At 40.4% G+C, this 27,008-nt stretch overlaps 1 protein-coding gene across 2 annotated transcripts in view; it reads right to left on the bottom strand.

Moving 5' to 3' along the window:
* LOC122789899 (mucosa-associated lymphoid tissue lymphoma translocation protein 1-like) overlaps positions 1–27,008 on the bottom strand; it is a 696,960-nt gene that overhangs the window by 589,362 nt on the left and 80,590 nt on the right. For both annotated transcript variants that reach the window (XM_044057339.1, XM_044057340.1), the window contains exon 3: positions 6,306–6,444. In XM_044057339.1, coding sequence (XP_043913274.1) covers positions 6,306–6,444 — 139 coding nt within the window. The remainder of the gene's footprint in view (positions 1–6,305; positions 6,445–27,008) is intronic.

Here is a 27,008-nt window from a genome sequence, read left to right as displayed (position 1 = left end):
AAAGATTTTTCATTTCTTGATCAGTTCATTTTAACAGTCTGTATCTGCTTTACCTACAGTGGGTGGCCACGGTGGTGCAGCGGTTAGCGTTGCCGCCTCAAAGCAAGAGGTTTTCCGGTTCGATTCTCGGCTGGGGTACCTTCTGTGTGGAGTCTGCATGTCCTCCCTGTGGTCGCGTGGGTTTCCTCCAGGTGCTCCGGTTTCCTCCCACATCTCAAAGACATGCAGTAGATGGATTGGACACTCTAAATTGGTCCTAGGTGTGAATGTGTGCATGCCTTCTGTGGAAGGTTGGCAACTTGAAACCGTAAAACTCCACTGCCAATCATAAGCGGACAGATGATCCACTGTGGCGACCCCTAACCGGGAAAAGTCAGAAGAAGAAGATCTGCTTTACCTACGGTCTTTATGCCTTTATGAGTAATTACAGTAAATAGCTGCACTGCATTTTGCCACTTAAGTGGACTGTTGATATTAAATCCTAGTTTCTTTCTTATGTTGTGTGTGTGTGTGTGTGTGTGTGTGTGTGTGTCCGGCTAGTTCAAGACTTATGTTTGCATTAAGGCAGCTCCAGGACAGTCAGCTACACAGGACCCTTACAGCTACTCTAATCCAGGAACTCGCAGCAATGGGCTCGAGTGGCTGTTTCCCTGTCCAGCTTCCTGGTTGAGCAGCTGCTCAAACTGGAATGTGTATTCAGGGAAGCAGTTGCCAGAGCAATCAGACATCATCAAGGTATCAATGTGAAGCTGGTAAGTAGGGAAGGGAAACAAGAAGGGGGCTTTAGATTTAGGGAGGGGAGGTGGGCTTTTAGGTTTAGGGAATGATGAGTTAGCACTAGATTGGGGTTGGGAAGGCGTGGGGGATTTTAGGTTTAGGGAACAAGCAGGAGTTGGCTTAGAGTTAGGGTCAGAGAGGGAAGGGGGATTTTAGGTGTAGTTAGTTCAGAGTTAGGTTTAGGGAGTGAACATGAGGGTTATGGAGCAGAGGGGGATTTTAGGTTTATACAGTGGGAAATGTTTTTAAGGTTAGCTTAAGAGTTCTGGGAGGGACAGTTACCTTAGTGTAGTACACAGGAATTGGGGTAGTGGGAGTTAGGTCATTTGGCCAAAGCGAGTAAGTGGCTGCAGGGAAGTGCATTGCAAACTAGTGGTATATGAGCACTTGTAGCAGGCCCCAATTATACAGATAAGTGTTTATTAATTTTTATCCCTCCCACCCTGTTCTAGTTGTGTTCTTAAACATACTGTATCTGTTGTTCATCCCATATGTCAATTTGACAACATAATTCCCTCCCTCTCATTTTTACTGGCTAGGTGACAAATAAATTGCAAATTAAACATACACTGGTAGATGGGTAATGCTAAATCCACCCTGGTTCAGCCCCCCATTGCCCTCATGGATAAGGGAAACATGTAAATGTCCCAACATATCCATGTTTGGCCCATCTCTGGGTTATTTATATGCAAAATATAAGGGCTAGGAACTACCACAGAAATGTAAGGCTTGACTGCTTAAGATATCTCAGATCAATAGCCTAGTAAGTACTTATGAACCTAGGAGGAGTGTGCTGTCTTGACTGGAGGGGCAAAGCACATTTTGCACTAAGCTTGAAGAAATGAAATGAGAGTTTTATTAATAGAAACAGTACTGCACACTGCAAGTATAAACATTAAATATATAAGCAGTAAGTAAATGATAAGCAAATTACAAGACATTTACAATGTGAATTCATAGACTTTGCCACTGGAATACATTTTTGTTCTAAAGGCAATTTATTAGAATTTAAACATTTACATACAGCTTCAGTGAACAGCTTTCCTTGGAATTCCAGGATGATTTTTGTATATTCCTGATGTGTGATGGAAACTGATTCCAGTATACAGATTCTCTTTTAGAGAAAGGCTGCTTGCCAGTGGCTGACTCATTAGTGTGATGAAACTGGTGAGAGTGAGCTGTCACATTTGCCTCTAAGGTTGTGTACTTGAGTTCCTGATTGAAAGTGGATTATAAAGGGGTATACTGTATTAAAGACTGATTAAACATCAGAGGCTAGTAGTACTAGTAGTATTAATGGTGGAAGTGGGGTTTACTGTCACACAAGTACTTTTGATAAATCAAGCAATAGTCTTGTAACCATTTTCCTTAATTTAGTTTACTTCTGATGTAGGATGTTAATGTTAGTACAAAATGCCCTTTGCAAAACTTGTGTTGTGATTGATTAAGAATACTGAAATTGGCTAAGAAGAATGAGGGCTGCTGATGTGTTTTTGAAAACAAAATATTTACAGTGGCATAACATAGTTCATGAAAAGACAAAGCAATACACAAAACTGTTTAAAATAAGAAAACATTTTTTTCTCACAGTGGCAAATAATGCCTCATCTGTGCTGTAAGTGTTTATCATGGATGTTCAACACTCCCTTTATCTCCTAATGTATGTGATTACAGCCCCTTATATCTAGGATTTTCAACTTACCTGTAAGTAGTATGGTAAGTAACAATAATTTCTGCTGCATAACATACAGGTCTGTGTCAAATTTAACATTTTGATCCCCATACGATCCACTATGAGCATCTGCACTTCAAAATCTGTTTTTAAGCCCACAAATTCCAAAGGAATGAAACCCCAGACGTCACTGGAAAATCCAAACAGGTTTAATATCCACAAACAGCAAACACGAACACCAGGTTAAGCGCTTTCATCCATAAATGTCAGGACTTCATCAGAACAATCCTTATTCAAAAACCCAACCCTTTTATATGGCTGCATTTGCATATTATCAACCAATTATCCTATTAATACAATACTTATCTAAAACAGCTTATATCAATAAACAAAAACTTTATAAAACAATCATTTTAAAAAAAGAATCATTTTAAAAAAACATCTATCCTAGGATGTTCCTCAACTTAAGTATACTAGAAATACTAACATTTTCATTTATGCCTGGATAGCTAGTTGCACAGGTAATGTAGAACAGGAAGTGGAGCATACATTAAAAAGGCCTAGTACCTTTAATCCTCCAGTAAATAATTTGATATACATATTTGAAAAAGCCTGTGAGATTGATATTAGGGAAGGCCTTAAAAGTCAAAAGTCAGATGCTGGTAACAATTTAAGTCAGGAAGAACAAAAGTTGTTATCAGATATAGCCAATGACAAAATCTACATATTATGAAGCCTGATAAAGGTAACTGGGTAGTCATAATGGAGAAGGGAGACTACTCAGATAGTATGACCACATTGTTATTGGATGATATGTATTCTGAAATTACAATGAATGAAATTAACATAGCATATAAAAAAACTAGATTTAATGCTAGAAGATGTGTTATTCCAGGGGCAAATTGATGAAAATGAACACAACTACATTAAAATGAATATCCTATGGTATCCATTATTTTTGGGATACCAAAAATCTACAAAGGCCTAGAAAATTTAAAATTTAGGCCTATAGTGGATGAAAAGCGAGCAAACACTTGTTTTATCAGTAAGTTTTTGGATTTTCATTTACAAAAGGGTTTGGTTGTTTTCTCTTATATATGTAGAGATTCATGGCAATTTTTGGAAAAAATAAGTAATATTAATAATGACATCAAGTTGGTTACTATGGATGTTTGTAATTTGTTTTCAGTGATACCCCATGACGTGGGGTTATCATGGTTGGAAGTGCAATTAATGAAAAAATGTTATATGATCAAGACCAAATACATGTATATATTGCATTGATAGAAGCAGTGTTAAATATAACTTCCTGTACTTTGAAGGACAGCATTATAAACAGTTAACTGGGGTAGCTATGGGGGCAGCATGTGCCCCCATATACTTTAACTATGTCATGTCATATTGGGAACAACAATACATATTTCCAAGTGAATTTCAAGTTCATATTAAACATTATACAAGGTTCCTGGATGACATATTTTTAATTTGGAAAGGCCCAGAATATATTTTGAATCAATTCTTGGGTTATATTAATCAAACTGCGGAATTTTTTAAATTCACACATGAAATTAGTAAGGATAGTATATCTTACTTGGACATGAATTTAAGACTTGACATGGGGAGCTATAGTTTATCATCTGGGATTTTTAGAATATCTACTTTTTCAAATTCCTATTTGGACTTTAAAATTATGCATCCATACCATCAAAAAAAGTCTATTGTGAAAGGGCAATTGGTAAGGGCTGCCAAAATGGTCAGCTGTGCTAATGAATTTATGCAGGAGGTAGAGTTTATTATAAGGTTGTTTGCAAAAAGAGGGTATCCTGAAGCATTATGTTTGAAAATAAAAAAGGAAGTAGTTAAACGTATGGACGGGATTTATAAGCCCATTTTAAAAGCCAGTAGATACCCAATCCAGATACCCCAAAATAGTAGAATGGAAATGGTAAAAGCCAATAAAGAAATGGGGATGAGTTTTATTACCACCTATAACAAAGACGCTGGCATGGTAGCCCAAGTGATTAAGAAAAATTGGGGGTTATTACAACTTGACCAGTATATGGTTGATAAAGTGGGATTATTCCCCAAGTTTGTTTTTAGAAAGGATAGATCCTTCAAAGATATTTTGGAGATGTGCAATGAGAGAGATGCAAATAGTACTAATAGATTGTTGGGTAACTTTAAGTGTGGCATGTGTACTTATTGCACACATATTTTGGAAACCAATGACAAATTTTGTTTAAATGGGAAAAACATATATATACAGGACCATTTTAATTGTTCGACAAAAAATGTGGTCTACATGGCAAAGTGTATACAATGTTCGGTGTATTACATTAGAAAAACATGTAGACATTTTAAAGAAAGAATAAGGGAACATTTGTCAGATAGTAGAAATAAAAAATGTACTAACACCTTAAGTAGACATATTTTAATGTATAAAAGACATGTTTTTTAAGTTTTTAGTGTTACAACAGGTAGTCAAAGATCAGCAAGGTAGAATCCTGGATGTGCACTTGGATATATGTGAGATAAAGTGGCAGTTGCATTTAGATGCAACTAGCTATCCAGGCATAAATGAAAATGTTAGTATTTCTAGTATACTTAAGCTGAGGCACATCCTAGGATAGATGTTTTTTTAAAACGATTGTTTTATAACGTTTTTTGTTTATTGATGTAAGCTATTTTAGATAAGTATTGCATTAATAGGATAATTGGTTGATAATATGTAAATGCAGCAATATAAAAGGGTTGGGTTTTGAATAAGGATTGTTCTGATGAAGTCGTGACATTGATGGATGAAAGCGCTTAACCTGGTGTTTGTGCTTGCTGTTTGTGGATATTAAACTTGGCTGGATTTTCCAGTGACATCTGGGGTGTCATTCCTTTGGAATTTGTGGTTGTTTCATTTGGTTACACAGTTTTGTTCTTAAGCCTAATATAACAGGATATGAACCAGTGTCTCTGGCATGAACTCTGTCATAAAGAGGTAATGTAGATTAAAATAACTGTACAGGAATATTTTTTGGATATGAAAAGAAGATGTCAGCTCCATACCACAGAAGGATGACTCCCTGGCTGCACCTTAGGCCACCTAGGTTTAATTAGTGGACCTGGATCCTCAGAAGTGAGTGGGGATAATACTTTGGTGAGTCACCTATCATAGGGGGAAGGAGGGAGGGAGACCTCCAGCATGGGCAATGGTCCAAGGTGGAAACTGGGACCTCTAGCCCAGATAGCTACTATAGGGAGAAGATATGGTATCTGTAGATATCTGCACTGACACCAATGCACACCAGGTATGGGATATGACTGAAGGTTAAGGCACAACAGAGGATCCAAACTGCCTGTGGATGATGGCTGTCTTCATCTCAAGTTTAACCCCTAGCTTTTAATTAGGTTATGGCTACCTACTGCCAGAATGAATGAGCAAGCTTGGAAAAGTCTTGACTGACAGGATTAGAAGGGACAAAAAAATTAAAGAAAAAAATGAGAAGTAAAAAAAAAGGCTGATGCAATATTGGAGATACAGCCTCTTCAGGTACTTCATGAGCTGGAATAAATCAATTAAATTCTTTGTGCACAATTCCATTTTTACTCATTCAAGTTCCTTATACAACTCCTGGTGCTACAATAAACCTTTGCAAACCTCCACAGCCTTTGTACTCATTCCTCATCACAAATACCCAGCATGTAAGGAGATACATGACAGATTCTATGCTGATATTATTAAATTACTCATACAGACTTTACTTAAAGCAAGCCTGCTCTTCTTGGTAAACTGTGGTATTCTTTAGGGATGAACACTGCTCTGAACATTTATTTCTGCAGAACATTAATTCATTTCAGATACTACCTGCTTTCACATCTGGAATGACTCGGATCTTCACCCAGTTACTAAACTTTGCATTGCCATGTCGATCATTAATCCGGCAGACGTACACCTGTGTTTTCTTTGCAATGACCTGCAAGTCAGGCTGTGTGGCTCCAGGTACCTATAAGTACAAAACTACATTAATGAAAATAACTGTTTGGATGCACACTAAGATATACGTCTAAAAGCAAAAGGCAAAGTGTTGTATGCACTCTGGTCATGTTCACTGACACAGATGAAAACCTCATTTAAGTAACAAATGAGTGAATACAGACAGTGATTTAGCAGCTCTGAATATCAGACACAGCACAGCAGAGACAAACATAATGATCACTAACGAAAACAGCGAGAGAAAAAAATAAGCCACTTAAAATATTTATTTTTAATTTGTTGTTAAAATGATATTACCGTATATCCAAGTAGTACCTGCAAAGAAAATATTTTAAACCAGTGTGGAATCTGAACAACTAAAATGCTAATTGTTTGTGTGGGGAACAGGGATGAAAAACTGAGGGCGTACCAGAATACAACTGAAGGTCGACAGACATTGAGGAAAAATATACTGAAGAAGAACTTTTGTTTTACCTAACTTTCATTAAAAACAATTTGACAAATTGTTGATAAACCAGTTTATTAGCACAACTGCAGTACATCTATGTGCATAAAGACAGTCTACGTTCAGAAATGGTCAGGGTGTACTAGTATCGCTTGTAGTGTGTGGTGTGGTCACAGTGTTGTGAAGGACCCTCACTCTCATATATGAGGACAATGAAGGCAAGTACCTGAAACACTGCAGAAGTGGGCAAGGATGATATACCTTGACAGGGAAAGAAGAATAACAAGATTTCATAGCATTGTGTGAGGAAGGATGTATCGGACATCGCTAGATGCACTGTAGACCATATTGTATGGAAAAGAGAGAGAGAAAGACAGAGAAGGAGACAGGCTAATAGAAGGTTATGTCCAAGTGCAGAGTCCTAAAGGTTGAAAATCATGGAATGTAGTTGGCTGCAAGCACAAGTCAGTGGGTTAAGGATGACAAAAAATAAGACCATTAAATTCTGCACTCCAGATTATTTTTTTTTAAATGCTACTTTATGTTTATATTTGCATTGCATTTTCTGCCTCTTCTTAAAAACAAATATAGTTTATACAAGGTTGACCCTCTGTCTGCCATCTCCCCAGATATATATATGCGTACACACACACACACATATATATATATATATATATATATATATATATATATATATATATATATATATATATATATACACACACACACACACACATATATATATATATTCTGTGTCTACTTATTTATATGCATGGGCGCGTGCACACACACACACACACACACACACACACACACACACACACACACACACACACACACACACACACACACACACCACTTGTACAATCCCCACATCATATTTAATTGTACCATGCGTTTCATCATGCCACAACAAAATGAAGCAGTATTGAAAATGTTCATTTTTCAAGCTTCTCCAATGCTTCTGAATCTCAGCAACCCCACTCTAATTTGCTAAGCAGCCTGAAGGAAAGCCTTGACTGTTCTCACACAGACTAAGGCCTCAGCCTGTTGGAAAAAACTCTGACTAATGGGGCATAAGGACTAATTGGTTCATTCTGATATCTAGTGAACAGGTTCTGTCCCCTAGTTATCCAACTCAATTTTTTTATTTTTCATAAGTGCGGTCTTTCAATTGCTTCAAACATTTTATAATTTTTTTTTTCTCTCTTAGCAAGAAAGCTTTCCTTATACACCTGCAAAGCTGTTCAGAACATACATTCCAATTTGCCTTCTTGTTTTTATGCGCATCTCTGTTTGAGTACTACTCCAGGCTCTCTTGAGGTATTTAAATATTTAAAGATTCTATTATACTTTTCAAGACTATATATATAATAGCATATTCAAATCTCTTTCTCTTTCTATGATTTCAGATACCAAATGTGTCGTGTCCTTCCCTCATGTCCCCTCCTTCCAACCACTACAAACCATCTCTCTAATGCCATCCTTGTAAAGGCAATGTTTAGAGAACCGCACACAATATCCCAGATAGTGTTTTACCGTCTCTATAAAGAGGAACAAAAACCTCTCATTCTCTAGTGGTAATACCTCTTCTGACATCCTCAGCCTTCCCAGCTGGTTTCTCACACGGCACAGTAGTTTACCTAACACAATTTTCCTGGTCACTTGCCACTTCTGTTTTTTACTACTGCTTTCTCTCCAGATGTGCACCTTTCCTGTGGGTGTTTGCTTGTCACATGCACATTTTCCCATTACTTTGAACTGAACTTAAGCAAATTTTAAAACACACCAAACCTGCCATATCTCTTTCAACCCATTTTCATGTTAGAAGCCCTGATGAATACATTTCTAGAACCTACACGGAGACATACGCTGTCATTTCAGATGTTTAGACACTTAAGAAACATTTTAACAAGAACTGGACTCGGTGCTAAACCTGTCATTTTTACATTAGTAACCAGACACTGTACTGCTGTACCTTTTTGGCTACGACAACTGTGAAAAGCAGTTCTCATCTTAAATACCTCTCACTCAGATTCTAACCCACTACCATGTGAAGACAGTTTATGTCAGAGCTGGACACGGGCACTTCAAACTTCCATATCTGCTCCCCATGTGAAAAACTGCATGGTGTGTGTGTGTGTGTGTGTGTGTGTGTGTGTGTGTGTGTGTGTGTGTGTGTGTGTGTGTGTGTACGGGGTAACTACTAGAAGCCTGTCTGCTTCAAAAGTCTGGCTATCATAACACTTAGTAACCAAATCATATTTAACAAATAATTATTGTTTTAATAAAAACATAAACATAAGAATATTTTAATGTCTACAGTCAATAACAAAGAAAATGTATGTACAAACATATAGGAGGTATGCCCATCCTATGTAACAACAGAACTAATGCTGCAGGATTTAGTATAACTCAGCTTTCCCAGGCTACTGAGCACCTTCTTCCCTTTCCATGGTGACCCACAACACCATGTGTGTCCAGGTCTTTTGCAGTTGCACTGAAGACTGCACAACAAATAAAACAGTGGAGAATTAAAGGAAATGAAACCAGCTATACTGAAGTGTGGATTCTCCTCTTACAGGGCTACTATTAAATTATGTATATTTTTTTCTGATGAAAGGAAATGCATGCCTCGTGGCAGCAGGGCACAATCGCTAGTGCACCATCGTGGGCATACATACCTAAAGAAATATACTCTGAATCACAATGGCCCTAAGATGAACACCTGCACCAGGACATGTCATTCAGCTTACAGTATCTTTTGAAGGTGATGAGAGAAGGTTAGGTAGCTGCAGCCATCTACTAAGGGTAAGCCTGGGGGATTTATTTATTTAATATTTGTTTACCGGGAAAGTCTGACTGGGATGGAGCCCATTTTCAGTAGAGGCCTGAGGAGAAATGCTCCAGACTCATGTCTTTAGACTGTGAGAGGAAACCAGAGCACCCAGAGGAAACCCATGTGAATGCAGGGAGGCCATGCAAACTCCACACAGAAGGCAATCCAGCCGGGAATCGAACTGGAGAACCTCTTGCTGTGAGGTGACAATGCTAACCACTACACCACTCTTGTTTTTGACACTGACACAAAAGTTTGAGGATAGCCTTATTCCTATCAGGGTAACATCTAAGATAACAGTGAAGTGGAGCATGTATTCTCCCTATCTGCAGTAGTCAGGAAACAAGCTGCACATCCATACAATGCACATCCATACAATGGAGCAGGCATTCTCTCTGGCTGCAGTAGTCAGTAAACAATGTGCATGTCCATGCAAAGGAGCAGGTATTACCTCTGGCTGCAGTAGTCAGGAAACAAGGTACACTTCCATGCACTGGAGTAGGTATTCTCCCTAGCTGCAGTAATCAAGAAAGGCACCCTATTAAAATGTCATCACTTGAAATACTGAATGCCAATAAGCCAAAAAAACCCACAGAAAATACAGGAGAAAGGCGAATCTCAGAATTCACTCTCCTCCTTTAAACTTCTTTTTGCTTGGGGGAGGGTGGTGGAAAGCCCCACTGCCTCCCCTGTATGGGGGGTCAATACCCACCTCCAACCCCCCCCCCAGAACTTATATATACCACCTCCAGGATAGCCATACCTCAGAGAAAAGGGAATAATATTCTGAGAATAGCTACAGCAGTAAGCAAACAAGACAGGGAAGATGAGTGACTGGTTTAACTTGGTCTCTGTGGCCATTTTCAGCAAGAAAGAAGAATTTGTTCTGAGATAAAATGAAAATTGTTCAACTGAATGTTACTGCCATTAAAAGGGGGTCTTCCAGGGTAGGTACTTTAAATTAGCTGAAAAGTAGTAGTACTAGTTTCTCCAGTATGAAATACAAATTCCAAAATGGTAAAGGATCCCATGTGGTTAGTCTAAAGGGAAGGTACTGTACAGAACGGCTTTCTATACCTTGAGTAATGCCAAAGGGAGAAGTCTAAGTTGCAGTGGAAATTGGAATGACCATGGGATGGACATTAATAGAAGAGAAACTGATACCAGACTCAAAAATCCTATAGCAGTAAGTGAAAAAATGAAGTTATTAGAGAAAAATGGGGAATCATGGCCTTTGTCTGCTGCCCACAAAGTGAAGTGCTTCATTTATTCCTATATGACTTGCAAGTAGATGGGCTTTGTGATGAAAATAGGACCTCTATGACTTGAATAGAAAAGAAGGGATTACCTGTAATTACTATGAGACTGAGGGAGTGAATGTTACAATAAAACTTGCCAGAGGGATGGGTTAGATCTGTTTTCCTGGAGCACAGTCACAAGTACAGGGGCTTCTTATGGAGGGATAGAAGTGTGGAAAATCATGTTGGCCAAGTCCCCTGATGCATGACAATAGCCAAAGGATGGCCTATCAGACGCAGAATTAAACAAAATAAGTTGTACTTGGCATTGGTTGGGAATGCAATCAGGCTGGACTGAGTTTTGCCCCACACTAGGAATAATCTGTGAAATACTGTATAGCTGATGGTCTACCTGTGGAGTATCACTATAGAGTAGCTTAGCATGTTCACTACAGAACTGGTTTCCCAAGAGTATGAGTTGCCATTATGAAGCAGTGGAACTGGATGCACCACGGTCAGATTTTCACACTCTCTGAGTAAGGGGATTTTCAAAATGAACAGCAATCACACTATGGGGAAAGGAGTCCTAAAACACAGAGTGGTTAAGTATTATCCAGGTCCTAACTGCACAAACCTGGAACAGCTCGAAGAGCTCAGGAGACAGCAAGTACAAACCCAAGGATTTTATTAATCCACATGCACAAAGGAAATAAAGACAGTTTAGTGCCTTCGTCCTTGCTGACATACAGGACTTCATCAGAACTGGTAACTCACAAGCTGTCAGTCCTTGTATAACTTCACCCCATAACAAAATGGTGGATCTGAAGTTGTTGTTTTTCATTTGATCTTCAACCTATGGGATTCGGATCTGGCACGGATTCGACTCAGCCGTATACTCCTGTCTCGGAGCCAAAATTCGAGCTCCACCCCTACCCACAATGCCCCACTCTCCCTCATCCTATCAGATCTCATTTGCTGTTCGTTTTGAACAACAGATTTGCCATCTTTCTGAGCTCCTCCAGTATTTTTTGTAGCTAGTAAGTTTTTTTGTGGGTTTTTTGCTATCTGTCCATTTATCTTCCTATTCTTCTACCCTTCTTTCTTACGTTGGTCTGTTTTTGGTACAAAAAAAAAAAACTTCTTTCTATCCCTTGTCCTGCATTGTTTTCTTGTGTTTGGAGTGTGTGAGTGTTCATGTGCTTCATGCCCATGGCTGACACTCCTAAGATGGGGTTCAAGAAGTGTATGGAGTGTGGGCACAGAATTCCTATATCTGATGACCACACTCTGTCCGTAGTGTTTTTCGGGGGTTCTCCACCTTGATTCCTCCTGCTCAATATGCACAGGTTTCAACCCCTGCGTGCTTATCGACAGGAGGAAAAAAGAGAGGAGGCCCCTACTTCTGCTTCTCCAGCTTCTAGGACTCAAACTCCCATAAAGAAGCATGGGGAAGGGGATCGGGCCAGACATAAGGAGAAGAATCAGGCAAGGAAGAGGTCTCCTAACTGGTCTTCCTCTGCCAAACCTTCCTCTATGTCTAGGTCCAAACTGGTCCAGGGTTTTTCTCAGCACCAGTCTCCCTGCTTCTCCCTGGAGCTGGAGAGTTCCTGAGCTAGGTCTCCTACTTCTGCCTCCCCTCAGTGCCATTCCAGACCAGGGTCAGTAGCCTCCTCTGTCTGGTCCACTCCAAGCCTGTCTGAAGCCAAGGTGGAAAGGATGATGTTGAAGTTTCTTTGGGCCCAGATTCAGCTTGGGGTCTTGTCTGCTTCATCTCCTTCTGGAGCTGTGAGTATGTAGTCCTGTTTCCTCCCGATATCTCCTTCTCTGACCCAACCTTCGGTTTTTGAGTACTTGGGTCTGAGGTTTCCTTGTGTTGGAGTGTTGGCTCCAATGGTCCTTGGTATCTTGACACTGACAGTTACCTAGAGTGGTTCAGCTCTGATGTCTTTGGACTGGACTGACTCTCTGAACCATAGCTTTGGTGTTGTCTCCGAGGGGCTGGAGTCAGCTCCAATGTTGTTGGAGCTATCCCTTCCCCTTGCAGTGTTGATGCTGGGAAGCTCGGTTCCAACTCCTCCTTCAGCACAGGGGGCGACAGTCTGGGAAGCTCCATTACCAACAGTTTCATCTCTGGCTGAGCTGCCTTCTGGGGGTCCACTTGCCTTCAGCATTTGACGTAGTAGAGATGGTCCTCTTGGCTTCTTTGAGAGCCTTGGCACTTTCTTCCTCAGTTTCCACCCTGGCTCCTTTTGCTTCTGGCCAGCAGTCATCCATCCTGCCCCCTCATAGACAACCTGTTGCCAGACTGCCCCAGGACATTCCTCTTCAGAAACTCCCTGAAGCTTCCAAGCCATCCCCAGAGTCTCACCCAGAGGAGGTGCCTCAGAAGCACATGTGCATGAAGAGGCACTTAGATTCCCCTCTGGAATCTATCATGGAAGATACAGATTTGGATGAGGGGGAGTGTTCCACTCCATCACCCCCTGACAATGTCTCTTTTGGGGACATCATGAAGATTCTGCATCAGAGAGGTTGGTAGTCTTCCCTTAAACCCAACCCTGATGAATCTGTATTCCTGGAGGCATATGGCACAGAGCCTTCTACATCTTGGGTGTCCCATCCCCCCCTGCGGATCCTTTGGCATGTCTTATCTCTTGTAGGGCATGGAAGGAACTGGACATGGTTGAGCCTATTCCTATGCACCTGGACAAAGTTATTAGTGTTCCTTCAGACAGGCCCCATTGGTCTAAGTGTTCCCCAGTCAATGCCATGGTAGTGGCAGTGGCCACCAAAAAGGAGCTGGCCCAGGAAAGCTCCTCAGTCACCCTCCAGACAGGTAGTCTAGGGCGATGGACTGCTTTTGGAAGTGGGTTTATGCTTCAGCCACCTTTGCTCTGCATGTGCTGAATTATTTGACCCATGTCACCAGACTGCAGAGGGACCTAGTTACGGAAGTCTTTGAGTCTCCCCCAGGGTCCATGTCGGCAGAGGAGAAGATGGTTTTCTCTTCCCGTATGGCCACCCTAAATCCCATTTCAAACATGTCCATGAGGCTTCTTTCTCATGCAACTGAGGGTGCCTCTAGGGCGGCCAGGACGGGTGTTGCCTTTAGGCGGCATGCTTGGCTCCAGCTTTGTGCTTTTTTGGAGCCCTTTAAGGCATCATTCATGAATGCCCCTTTTGACGGGTCAACTTTTTATGGCAAAACTGTTCATGACACTCTTACCCAGTTCAAGAAGGATGGAGAGAGCTTGTCTGCATTGGGATCCACTTCTCCACTCTACAATGATCCTTTTCTAGATATCAGCATAGGGCCAAAAGGTCATGATTTTGGAAGTTTCGCAGTTTTTCCCAGGACACTCGGGGTCAGTCTTCTCCCAAGGGAAGAGGGGGAAATGACAGGCACCACCCTCATGGTAGAGGGGGTCCAAGAAACCAAGAGTCTCGAGATTCATTCTCGGACAGACCATTTCAGCAATCCTGAAGGATTGCCTGATTGCTCTACTGTGGAAGCAGTTGGGGAGCATCTCACCCTGCACCCAACAGCCTGGAAGTCCATCACAAATGATCATTGGGTGCTTCAGATCATATCCAGAGCTTATTCCATCCTCTTCCTTCATCCTCCTCCTCCGAACAGAATCCTCCCAGATATTCCACCTGGTCAATGGGAGGTGGCAGCCATAGAAATCCCCAGGCTGCTGGAAAAATGAGTCCCCTTAGACCAGTCCAGGTCAGGCATTTATTCCAGGTTCTTTTTGGTGCCAAATAAAATGTGGGACTTAAGACCCATTCTGAATCTTACAACCCTGAACCTTGCCATTGCCAAGACAAAGTTTTGGATGGTTATTCTTCAGTCCATTCTGCCCTTTCTGCAGATGAATGACCGAACTGAAAATTGGCTCCCAGCTGGAAGCAAAAGAATCATCTGGAGCATCTATTCATTCTCTCATGATAGTAAACGTCCTGAAGGTCCACCAAACACATCCAGAGTGCTTCCCTTTGGACTCACCACTGCAACCCGGGTGGTTGCCAAAGTGATGGTGGTAGTGGCATCTCACTTGTGGCTGCAGGGGTTTCAGGTCTTCCCTTATCTGGATGATTGGCTCCTTTCCACTCCATCCAGGCATCGACTGATTCAGGCCAGGGATTACCTTCTTCTCGTAGCTCCATCCCTGGGCATTATGATCAGTCTAGCCAAGCCGAAGTTGGAACCTGTTCAGAAGTTGGACTTCATATGTGCCTGGCTGGACACGATACAGAGCAGGGTTTGTCTGCCTCTAAACAGGTTATTGTCACTCCAACAGCAAGTGAAGTCTATTCTTCAGACTCAACTCCCTTCAGCAGGTCTGATTCTTCTGGCATTAGGGTCCATAGCAGCCATGATCACTCTTCTACCAACTGCACATTTTCGCATGCAGATTCTCCAATGGATCTTAGTCATACAGTGGTCCCTTCTCGAACTTCCTTTATTGTATCAGGTTTGGATATCCTGAGTTTGTGGGGGTTCTCTTCAGTGGTGGCTTCAGTCTCCGGACCTTCTTCTGGGTCACCCATTTGTTCTTCCTTTCCTCTTGATCACAGTGACCACAGGCACCTCCCTGTTCAGGTGGGGTGGGCACTGCATGGGATGGACGGTCCAAGGTACATGGTCCTCCTTGGGACCAATCTGCATATCAGTGCCCTGGAGATGAGGGCGAAGCTTTTGGCGTTGCAAGTCCTTCAGTGGATGATCTCTTCCAATCACTTTCTGATGGCAATGCACAGGGGAAGCCCACTATACATGCGGACAGGCTCAAAAGAACCATTCTGATGCCTTATGAATGGTCTCTGAATCCATGAGTAGCGGACATAATCTTTCAAAGATGGGGATCATCCTTACTGCGATCTCTTTGCCTCTCCTTCCAACGCAAAGTGCAGTGAGTACTTCACTATGATCCCCCCTCCAGGGGAGTCCCCTAGAGATGTACTAGTCCCTCTGGTTTGCTTTATGTTTACCCTCCTCTTCCTCTAATCCCCAAGTTTATTCAGAAAGCATGACGGCTGAAAAGCAAAGTTACCATCATTGTGCCCCCTTCTGGCCTAGCTAAGTTTGGTTCCCCACCCTTTGGTCTTACCAAGTGTGTCCTCCCTGGACACTGGATCCAGTTCTTCTCACACACCAGTCAGGGGTTCCACACCTGGACTTAGTCAGCCTGATGTTCACCGCTTGGCTGCTCTAGTTTCCCTGATGGCCAGGACTCCAGGGCTCTCTTCACCAGTCAAAAATATTTTGGTTGTGGCTCACAAGGCTTCTGCTAGGAAGACTTATTCTAGTAAGTGATAGTGTTTTTCTGTCTGGGCTTCTCAGCATAGTCTGAACTCATTTACAGCTCCTATCTCTGCCATTTTCGACTTTCTAGCTCATATTTTTCTCAACAGTGCTAGCTTTTCTATGATTCAAGTTCAATTGGCCGCAATTTTGAATTTCCATGTGGGGGAGAATTCTGCCTCTTTAGCTTCTTCCAAACTTTTCAAGGACTTTTTAAGGGGTACATTCCTTCTTTGACCTCCTTTTAAGGACCCCATGCCTTCTTGGGATCTGACACTAGTTTTACAGGCCCTGGTTTATCCTCCATTTGAACCAGCTGCCATTGTCGATTTACAGTTTTTATCTTGGAAGATGGCCTTCTTGGAAGCTATCAATTTAGCCAAGAGGGTTTCTGAGTTGCAGGCATTGTCCATTAAGCCTCTTTACCTTCTCTTCCATAAGGACAGAGTGACTCTTTGCATCAATCCTTCTTTCTTAATGAAGGTGGCTTTTGAAGCTATTATTAACCAGGTAATTAATTTGCCAGTTTTCTTCCCGAATTATCAGAACAAAGGGGAGTACAAATTGCATTTACTTGTCCACAGACAGCTGCAATTTTATTTGCATAGAGCCAAAGGTTTTCATTGGTCAGATCAACTTTTTGTATCCTTTTCTAAGCCATGTTTGGGAATGCCTATTTCTAAGGTCACTCTCGCTCACTGGATTTCCAGCTGTATTTTGATGGTTTACCATTCCAAGGGTTTGTCTACCTGACCCTGTCCGGGTGCATTCTACCAGATCAGTGTCTACTTCTGCGACCTTTTGTTCTAGGGTTCCTATTGACAATATTTGTTCATCTGCTACTTGATCTTCTTCACATACTTTTATCTCCCATTACAAATTAGATATTCTCTCCAGGAGAAGAGCTTCCTTTGGTTCAGCCATGCGCTGGAGCACACTTCCATGAGGACTTTTTTTTTTTAATTTTTTTTTTAATTTTTTTTTTAACATTTTGTTGACCGGGAATGTCCGACTAGGTTCCACAGAGCCTGTTTTCAGCGGAGGCCCGGGGAGAAATGCTCCAGATGCATGTCTTTGGAATGTGGGAGGAAACCGGAGTACCCAGAGGAAACCCATGCGAACACAGGGAGAACATGCAAACTCCACACAGAAGGCACCCCAGCCGAGAATCGAACCGGAGAACCTCTTGCTGTGAGGTGACAACGTTAACCGCTGCACCACTGTGCCACCCACGGTTATTGTCGCTAGGGACTCTGTCCCATAGGTTGAAGATCAAATGAAAAACAACAACTTCAGATAAAGAAGTTATGTACTTACCATAACGTTCCATGTAGGTTGTTGCTTTACATTTGTCTTCAACTGTCCCTACCTCCTTCTCCCTGCCTTTTTGGCTGTGTAGTGCACTGGACAGAGGTAAGTGCAGGCTTTTTCTTGGCCTGAGTTGAGTCTATGTATTATCTAGACCTTTATATGGTTGGAGATTGTTTTTCTTCTGTAGAGGGGTTAGTGTAGTTTTGCAGCAAACTCGATCTGAGGGGAGGAGGGACAGTGGGGCATTATGGGTAGGGCAGTAGCTCGGATTTCAGCTCTGATGCTGGAGTCGGATCCGAGTCCCATAGGTTGAAGACAAATGAAAAGCAACAACTCAGATGGTACATTATGGTAAGTAAGTAACTTTTTTTTTTAAAAGCTACAGTACCTGTTTAAAACAGTCTGTAAAAACTGATACTAAAAATCACCAAAATCTTCGTACATCTACCTAGATTTACAAGAAAATTGATTAAAAAAATTAACTTTTAAAACATTTTCAACAACTATATCATGTTCTTAAATATTAATATAAAGAAAGTAACTAAAATTATTACAATTTATCAGCATGCAAATGAAGGAGCACACAAAAAGTTCCAACTGGTGGTAAAGATTATTGCCAAAACAACAACAAATTTCCAAAGCATAAAACAAGAATGGCAGGACCACCACAGCTAGCAGATACAAACACTTTTATTAAAATAATAAAACAGATGAGCTCTTTCGCATTTAAAAATACTTAAGTGGAAATTACATAGACCCTCCTGATCAACTGCATTTTTACTTCAATTTCCTTCCCTTTAGTACAGGTCTTAAAGAAACACATGGATTCAAGCCAGGATGTTTGTCAGCTTGAAGCCTTAAAATCCATTTAAGTTCCATATATTCAGTGTAGTTTATCAAATAATCCCCCCCCCAGCACTCATAGGAACAATCTGAAGTACTCTAAAAACAAACTCATGACCTTCATTTTCTTTAATGTGTTTGGCTAAGGAATTTTTAATATTGCCTGTTCTAATATCATAGGAATGACCAAATATTCTGTCTTTCATCCTTTTGTTGGATTTACCAACATAAAAACGCTGACAGGACCTTCAGGTTGCTAAATATATAACATTCTCAGTGCTGCAGTCTGCATAAAACTTGGGATAAAAAGTATAGATTAACCAAGGGTGTTCAAATAGGGTTTATATTAGATGAACGAAAGTTCATCTTGGCGAACGCTCACATGAGCGAAAATCCAGGAACTCGAAACTGCAATTGTGGGGGCATCGCCCCCCACACCCTCCAATGAATATATATTCCAGCTCTGAGATCGAACTACAGTGAGGAAAGGGCAAATATTCCCATCTTCACTGTACCGCAATCTCACAATTGTGGTTTTGAGTTCTGCAATTTTCGCTCATGTGAGCGTTCGCAAGATGAACTTTCATTCACCTAATATAGACCCTTCAAATACTTGTTCTTGTGATATACAAGTGCATACCCTACAATGTTGGCATCTGAAGGTGTCCATTCTGTTGGATTATTGATGCCCTTCTCCCACACTAAACGGGCATCCAGCACATAGCTGCCTTTCAGGCTCAAACAATTCTTGTATAAAAGGGAGGAGTTATTTCCAACTAATTAAGTACCCACCAATTCTTATGTATTCTGTTGCATACAGCTCCTACATCGCTGGCATATTTTAAGCCAAATCTAAGCTTAGATGATCTAGTACTGAACACTATATTGCTGGTATTATGTCTTGAAAAGTATGGGGCAGCAAAATTTCTCCTCTCATTCATAACTCGCTCTTTGTTTTGGGTTAAAATGCTGCTCAAATAACCCCTCTTGAAAAAATGATCAGTCATCTTCTCTATGTTTTGATTAAAATTATCATCCTGTGTACATAGTTGTGAAACCCTCATGTATTGACCCCTTACTATGTTGGAGTATATAAACCTAGGGTGCATACTATCAAAAGACAGTCGACTATTTTCCCAACACCCTTTACAAAACAAAGTTGTCTCAACCTCACCTATGTCATTGATTACTACATGTACATCTAAAAAATCCATCTCCTTTGAGGAGCTTTGCATCGTAAACCTCAAAAAGTCAGTAGTGTGATTTATGCATTCAAGGAAGGTGTTCAGTTCGTCTTGAACCCCTCCCCATACAATAAAGACATCGTCAACAAAACGACAATAAAACTTCACATGTTGCTGTTACACTAAGCTATTGAGTACATATTGCTCCTCCCACACATTCATAACCAAATTTGCATAGGAATTTGCACAGGGGGTGCCCATGGCAACCCCTCCATTTCTGTGCAAAAACAGAGTCCCCATACATGAAAATATTGTTGTTTAGAACCAAATCTAATAAGGAACAAATTGTGTCTACAGCAGTATTATCAAAATCCTCTCTTCTAACTAATATGGTCCTGATGGTATCCAGTCCATAATCATTAGGAATACAGGTAAACAAGTTTACAACATCCAGAGTCACAAATAGTAAACTTGTTACCCTTCCATATGCTTCCACAAATGTAAACAAATCTGTCAGAAACTGTTCTGTATCCTTAAGTACAACAGGAATAGCTGTTAATATACATTTCAATTTCTTTTCAACATAAAGAGAACATGCTTGCGTAACCTAACCTTCCTCTGATACTATTGAACGTAGGGGGGGGGGTTGTTAGAGATTTATGGACCTTTGGTAGGCCTTTAATGACTGATCTTTTTGGTTCAATTATTTTCAAAAAATTGTACACTTCCCGATCTATGCATGATACCATCAAGAAACATCTCATATAAGGCACTGTGTACATAATCTATTATAGATCTCACTCTAACCTTATTTATACATTTATATGTCGCCTCCTCATTCAACATTTTAAGCATCATATGACTGTAGTCATTAAAATTCATGACCACAATCGACCTTCCCTTATCTGAGGGTCTGATGCTGATGTCACAATTGCCCTTTAAACCTTTCAAGGCATTATTTTCTGCTCCAGTTAAGTTATAATACCTCTTGTCCCTATGTCCATGCATATATTTACACAGATCATTCTCACAAGTTTCAATGAACAATTGTATATGTAGAGGCATTACTGGCATATAAGTGCTAGGACGCCTAGATTGGCGTCTACTCACAACATCACTGTTGTCATTAAGCATTAACTTCAAAGTCAAATTATGGCAAAACAATCATAAATCAGTCAGTACAGCACTCACATTTGAAGGTGCAGAGGGGATAAAACTCAGTCCTTTATTTAGGACTGACAGTTCTACTTCACTCAATATATAATCCGATAAGTTATATACAAGGGAATTCATCTCCTCACTTTGCGTGTTCCCTGGTAACATTCGCTGGAGTATTTCCTCTTGTGGCACCCTCTGCTGTTCGACTGAGGTGATTGCACCATCACTGGAAGAGAAGGAAAACCCTTGCTTGTAACTGACCTCACTTTCGGTCTAGCGCCTACATCCTGATACTGAGATATATTCCCCATTTGCGTTAAGGTAACAGGTGGCTGATTCCCAGTAGCTGCATATAATAAGGGTAGGTGTGTGTGCTTGTTTAGTTGGGTGCGTGTGTGTTGTATTGGTTTTTGAAAGTGTCGGGAGATGTGTTTGTGTGTGTTTGTATGTGTTGTGTACTGTGTGCTGTGTGTTTTCAAGGTTTTATGGTTTTGGGAGTTTGAATTTCGAGGTTTTGTGGTTTCAGGATTTAGGGTTTCACAGTTTTGTGGTTTTGGGTATTTGGATTTTCCACTTTATGGGCTTGAAATTCTGAAATTCGAGATTTCAAGCTTATAAAGTGAATCCATATAAATACACACACATATATATATATATATATATATATACATATATATACACACACAGTATAGTATACATATTTATCTATACTAGAACTCCTTCTCCTGCAGTTAAAATGATTATGTCCACCAATTATCCTATGAACACAACATAGTATAATTACCAAAACTAAATATACATTTAGAAATCCACAGCTACACCCATTCCTACGTATCCCCCATCCATTCTAGTCTCTCCTCAAGTACGTTTCCCCTTCCTTTCTTTCTTCTCTCCCTTCTCTTACTCTCTAGTACTCTTCTCTTGTAAATAAATTGAACGTAGTTACTTTGTACATAGTGTTCTTACCTGCAGACCAAAAAATCATTATATTTTGTGGAAAATGTTTTGTAATAAATGTAAATGTCTATACACAATCTGTACCCCCTAATTAAAGTATTTACTCTGCTAAACAAAGGAATTCATTAATTAATACATCAGCAAACAAACAAGTAAAACACCCTCACAGCGTTTTGGATGGCTACGCATTTGCAGAAGCAATGAATGTGAACATTTTGGAGATGCCTTTTTCATTGGTGGATTCAAACAACGTTGAACGGTCTGCACATCAGGGGAGTTCTTTATCTTTCCATGCATTTAAGCTTATCCCACAGTATTTTCTCCCTATAATTTTACCCAGATGTTATTTGGTGCTAAGAAACCTCTCAGCACTTTCTATTTTTTTTTCATTTCCACTCATCTCCCTGCTACAGATTATAAGGTCCTACCATTTTTTCCCTATTCAAATCTCACATTGTTTCAGAAACTAATCTGTCTCAATCTGCATGACCTAAGCTAAACATCAGAGATTATGTAGTTTTCACATTTGGCCACTAACCACAAATTTACATTCTGAGACTTTGTTTTGCTGAGGTCAGTAAAGTGCTATAAGCAACTAAAATAAAGCTTTTGTTGGAGACATGTTTATATGGAAAAACATATTTTCATTATACTGTGAAGGTTTACTGAGCTATTTATTTTTATTTTTCACTTCTTTACAGTTTAAAGTTGCATTTTCAAACGCTGTAAGGGCTGCTGTTCTGCAGTCTAACATGTTGCATCTAATGTTTCTTAGTATTAGGCATCTGTTTGTGGTTCCTTAACAACTGGGCTTCAAACCAGTCATTTTACATTAAGAGGGTCAAAGTCTACACTCCTGTGGCAGGAGAGGGCTGATTTTCCCCTGTCTGAGCTGGGAATTGCTGGTGGAAATTTCATTGTGTGCCTACCTGATTGGCTTTAGGGCACAGTTAATGTAAAACTTGTTTTTTTTCTGATTATATATAAGCTTTGCATTTGTGCGACTCTCGGCTCATTTATCTATAGTTGCTCATCACTTGGCAACGGGCCTGAGACTTTAAAAGATTTTGATAACATCTAAAGCCATCCTTGGCAAGACAAAGGAAATTATCATTTTGTACTTGCATCGCTTATTTTCATTATACTGTGAAAGTTTACTGTGCTATTTATTTTTTTTGCGCTTCTTTAAAGTTTAAAGTTGCATTTTCAAACTGCTGTAAGGGCTGCTGTTCTGCACTGAAATACATTGTATCTAGTCTTTCTTAGTATTAGACATCTGTTTGTGGTTCCTTAACACTTGAGCTCCAAACCAGTCATTTACATTAAAAGGGTCAAAGTCTGCACTCCTGTGGCAGGAGAGGGTTGATTTCCCCTATCTGAGCTGGGAATTGCTGGCGAAAAGCTCACTGTGTGCTTAGCTGACTGGCCTTACAGCATAGTTTGTGTAACACTTGCTTATTTCTGATTGTATATAAACCTCACATTTGCGCGAAGCTACTCTTTGAGCAGCGGCAGTTACTGATGCCTTCTAGAAGTTGAAATTTCCATATAAAAACACCTCAGAACTTTACCACAGTTCCATGTTACTCACAAAGCAACTAATTTGATTGGTGGGCAAAATGTACACTTTTAGTTAGGACTGTTTAGGTCTAACTTAACTTATTATAGCACTCAGTACTATTGCTGTTCAGGGAGCATCTGGTTAGGACACTGCAGCATCACTACTTAGGTTAGAGCAGATTACACCAAAAAAGCAGCCTTTCCTCATCCGGTAGCAAACACCCTCCACTCTTATCTCTTGCAAGTACACATTATGATCTGCAACATGGATGGGCGCTTTCCTGCTATCTCTGCATCTAGCTTGGTGAGCATGGGCATCCTAACACAATGTAGCAATTGCCATGTGTACACTGGCAACCACTTAATTATTGAACAGATAAATACAGTATGCGAGACATGTAGTTACACATTGACACTGCATGCTAGACTCTCACATACAGACACAAAAAGCAACAAACAGATTGTCTTCGACTCACACACATCACTCATCGCACCCACAAAGGAACACACACATAGATCCACATACGTAGAGGTACTCCCATGGAACTTACCCTAACCTCAAAGATCAATCAGGCGCAGTCCTCAAACTCTTCATAGACACAGACAAGACAGTTCCCATCACAACACTTAAATCCACATCTCACCATGTCTCAACTACCAAGCCCATAAGGCAAAACACTTCACAACCCAATATTCTGGTCATAGGACATTCCGTGACTCACTGATGTCTGTCTTACTAGGTTGATAAGAAGGAGTTTACAGTTAGTTGCCTGTCAGGGCCCAGGATCTACCAAATCCACCAGGTCAAGGCACTTGACTCAATTCCCACTCGGGTATTATAAATAAACTCACAAAACCGGACATAAATCTCTATGTCACTAGATGGATAGCCATTGAGCTCATAGATAGAATACATTTGGTTAAAGTGGTTGAATCCAGATCAAACAATTGACGAGTTACTAGTGGTGTGCTACAGGAAAACCCATGCTATCCTCTTGCCCCTAGGGGCCATATATTTGGTAAAATTGGGTTACATTGTCTAGGGGGTTCACCATTCCTGGTTGTTAGCTGGATAAGTGCTTCAAATTAGATCAATGTGGTAGAGGGATAGTTGTTTTTTGTTTATAACATCCTCTCTTCTAGACTTCTGCTATTAAAGTACCATTAGGCGTCATTACAGTGGAGCTTAATGTGGTTACTGACAAGTACTATTAAATTTACATTTAAAATTAAAGAACTGATAAACTGCTAGCTTGTTCTAAAAGCCATAATATCACTACATTAGATCAAACAGAATATATAGAAGAACTTCAGAAACTTATGTACTATGAACATTTAATTTTACTAGGTGATTTTGATTTTTGCTATACAAATTGTAACAAAGGCACATACAGTACTAATCTTGATGGAGAATTTTATGATTTGTTTTCAGAAAAGAACTCTATGCAGCTTATTAACTTTCCATCCAAGGAAAATAATACCCTAGATTTATTAATAACTAACATATCAAAGAAAGTGGAGACTGAACAACTCAACCCTTAGGAAATTCTGATCACTTAGCGTGTCACTTTTTTGTACTAGTGGAGTCCCCCAGGATTCTGTGCTGGGACCTCTTCTGTTTGTCATCTATTTCTCTGAAACAAACAAAAAAATAAAGTATACTTACAACAAGGCAAAGCTCTGTAATGAGGGATCAGTAAGTAAAATTGGTTCTAATACGCAAGATCGGTTCTATGACAGACATGATAGAAGTTGCAGCTTTGTGGTCTATGTTTGAAGATAACTGTTTATATCATGTAAACATATGTCAATAATGCTACCCATCCAAAGCAACTAACCAGCAACCACCCCCTCCAGGATCTGTAATCACTAACAACCCTACCAGTACCTCCAAAGTATCTCCTCTTCTACTCTCAATGACCACTCCCTAATAATCTTCCAAATTATCCAATGGTCACCAAAACTGCTCCTCAAACTAGTTGCATTCAAACCCACAATCAAAACTGTTCCTCAAACTAGTTACATTCAAACCCACAATCACCAGTATGGAAAACCTCAAAACACACCTAGCAACTATTTCCTGGTCTCCTACTACCAACTTTCTGAACCCCAGCTCAGCTGCCTCAGCTCCTATACATACCCTCCTTCAACTTCAAGACAAATTCTTCCCTCTCACACAGCATCTTTTCAAATACAACAACCCCCCCCCCCCCCCGGGTAACCATAGAACTGAAAACTCTGCTCAAACTTAAGGACAATATGTGGTCTTCATGGAGACAAAACCCTTCACCAGAAAATTATAATGATTTCACCTTTCAGCATAACCTAGCTAAGCAAGCCACACGCATGCAAAACACATCAACTATTTCAAATGCAAATTGCTCTGCTAGGCAAACCTAAACACTTCTGGCAGGAATTACATCTTCTCAAAGGCTGAAAATCAACAGATCTCACCTCTCCCCATCCCCATCCAGACCTCTCAAGGCCAACTCTCAATCTCTGACGTTCTCAAGGAATTCAACTACCTCCTTAGTACCACAACCTCTAACTCTTCCCACCTCATCAAGCACACCCAGCTTTTATTACCCCCTCTTCTCTTTTAAGAAAATTACTCTAAACTCCAAGATGCACCCCTGGTGCAGACAATGTACTCAAATGGTTCATCTCGCTCTGCAAAGACTTCCTTACCTCACAGATACTCCACATTTATAACCTCTGCTTAACTCAAAACACAATGCCAGACATTTAGAAAACAGCACTTGTCAAACCCCTTCCCTATCAGTCTCAGCCAGAAAATTCCTCCCACTTTCACCCTAGCTCCATCCCCTACTTCTTCTTCTTCTTTTGGCTTTTCCTGGTTAGGGGTTGCCACAGCGGATCACCTTGTCCACTCAGGATGGAGTTTTACAGTGTCGAATTGCCAGCCCAACCTTCCACAGAAGGCACACACGCACACACTCACACCTAGGGCCAATTACTGTTGGGCAAAATTCTTCACAAACTAACCATCTGCCCACTTACATCCAAAAATATCACATCCTTACTCTTAAACAGCATGGATTCTGGGCTGGTTGGAGCACAATGACAGCATTATGAGATCCTTCTCAACATGGATAAAGGAAACCTTTCACTGATCTTACCAAAGCTTTTGATTTTGATTGAAAACCTCCTGCTCTTTAACTTCCTCTATAAAACTGAAGTTAGCTCCAGCACTGTCATTTGGTTCCAAGATTTCCTAACAAATACGTATTTCAAAGACAAAAGTATCTCATCCCTATCAACTCCAGTACCCCTTAAACAAGTTCCCAGGAGTTCCGTACTCACTCCAGTGTTGTTTTCAATCTTTATTAACAAATTACCCTTCTCATTACTCTTTACACAGATGACATGGTTATCCTTTGATCCATTCCCTCACATTTAGGTGTTCAAACCTAGCTTCAGTCTAACCTCCACTCCCTTAATTAATAGCTAAACAACCAAAAGCTACTCCTAAACCCATACAAGACAAAAATGACATTTGGAACCTCACAAAAGCTGAAAGAAACTCCTAAATATCTCAATATTGCCATTCTCGATAGTACTCCAATATAAACCGCCATGTCCTTTAAATATCTAGGTTTATACCTAGATCAGTAACTTAACTTCCATAACCACATGAAAACACCAGAGAAAAAAGTCAACTCTCTGTTATTCTGGTCCTGGAAAATATTCTTTTCTCTCCAAGCCAGCTA

This window comes from Protopterus annectens, chromosome 15.part0, assembly GCF_019279795.1.
Source record: "Protopterus annectens isolate FY-2018-M chromosome 15.part0, PAN1.0, whole genome shotgun sequence".
Taxonomy (NCBI): domain Eukaryota; kingdom Metazoa; phylum Chordata; order Ceratodontiformes; family Protopteridae; genus Protopterus; species Protopterus annectens.
The sequence above is the reverse complement of the archived record's forward strand: the minus strand, read 5'-3'. Positions and strand labels throughout refer to the sequence as shown.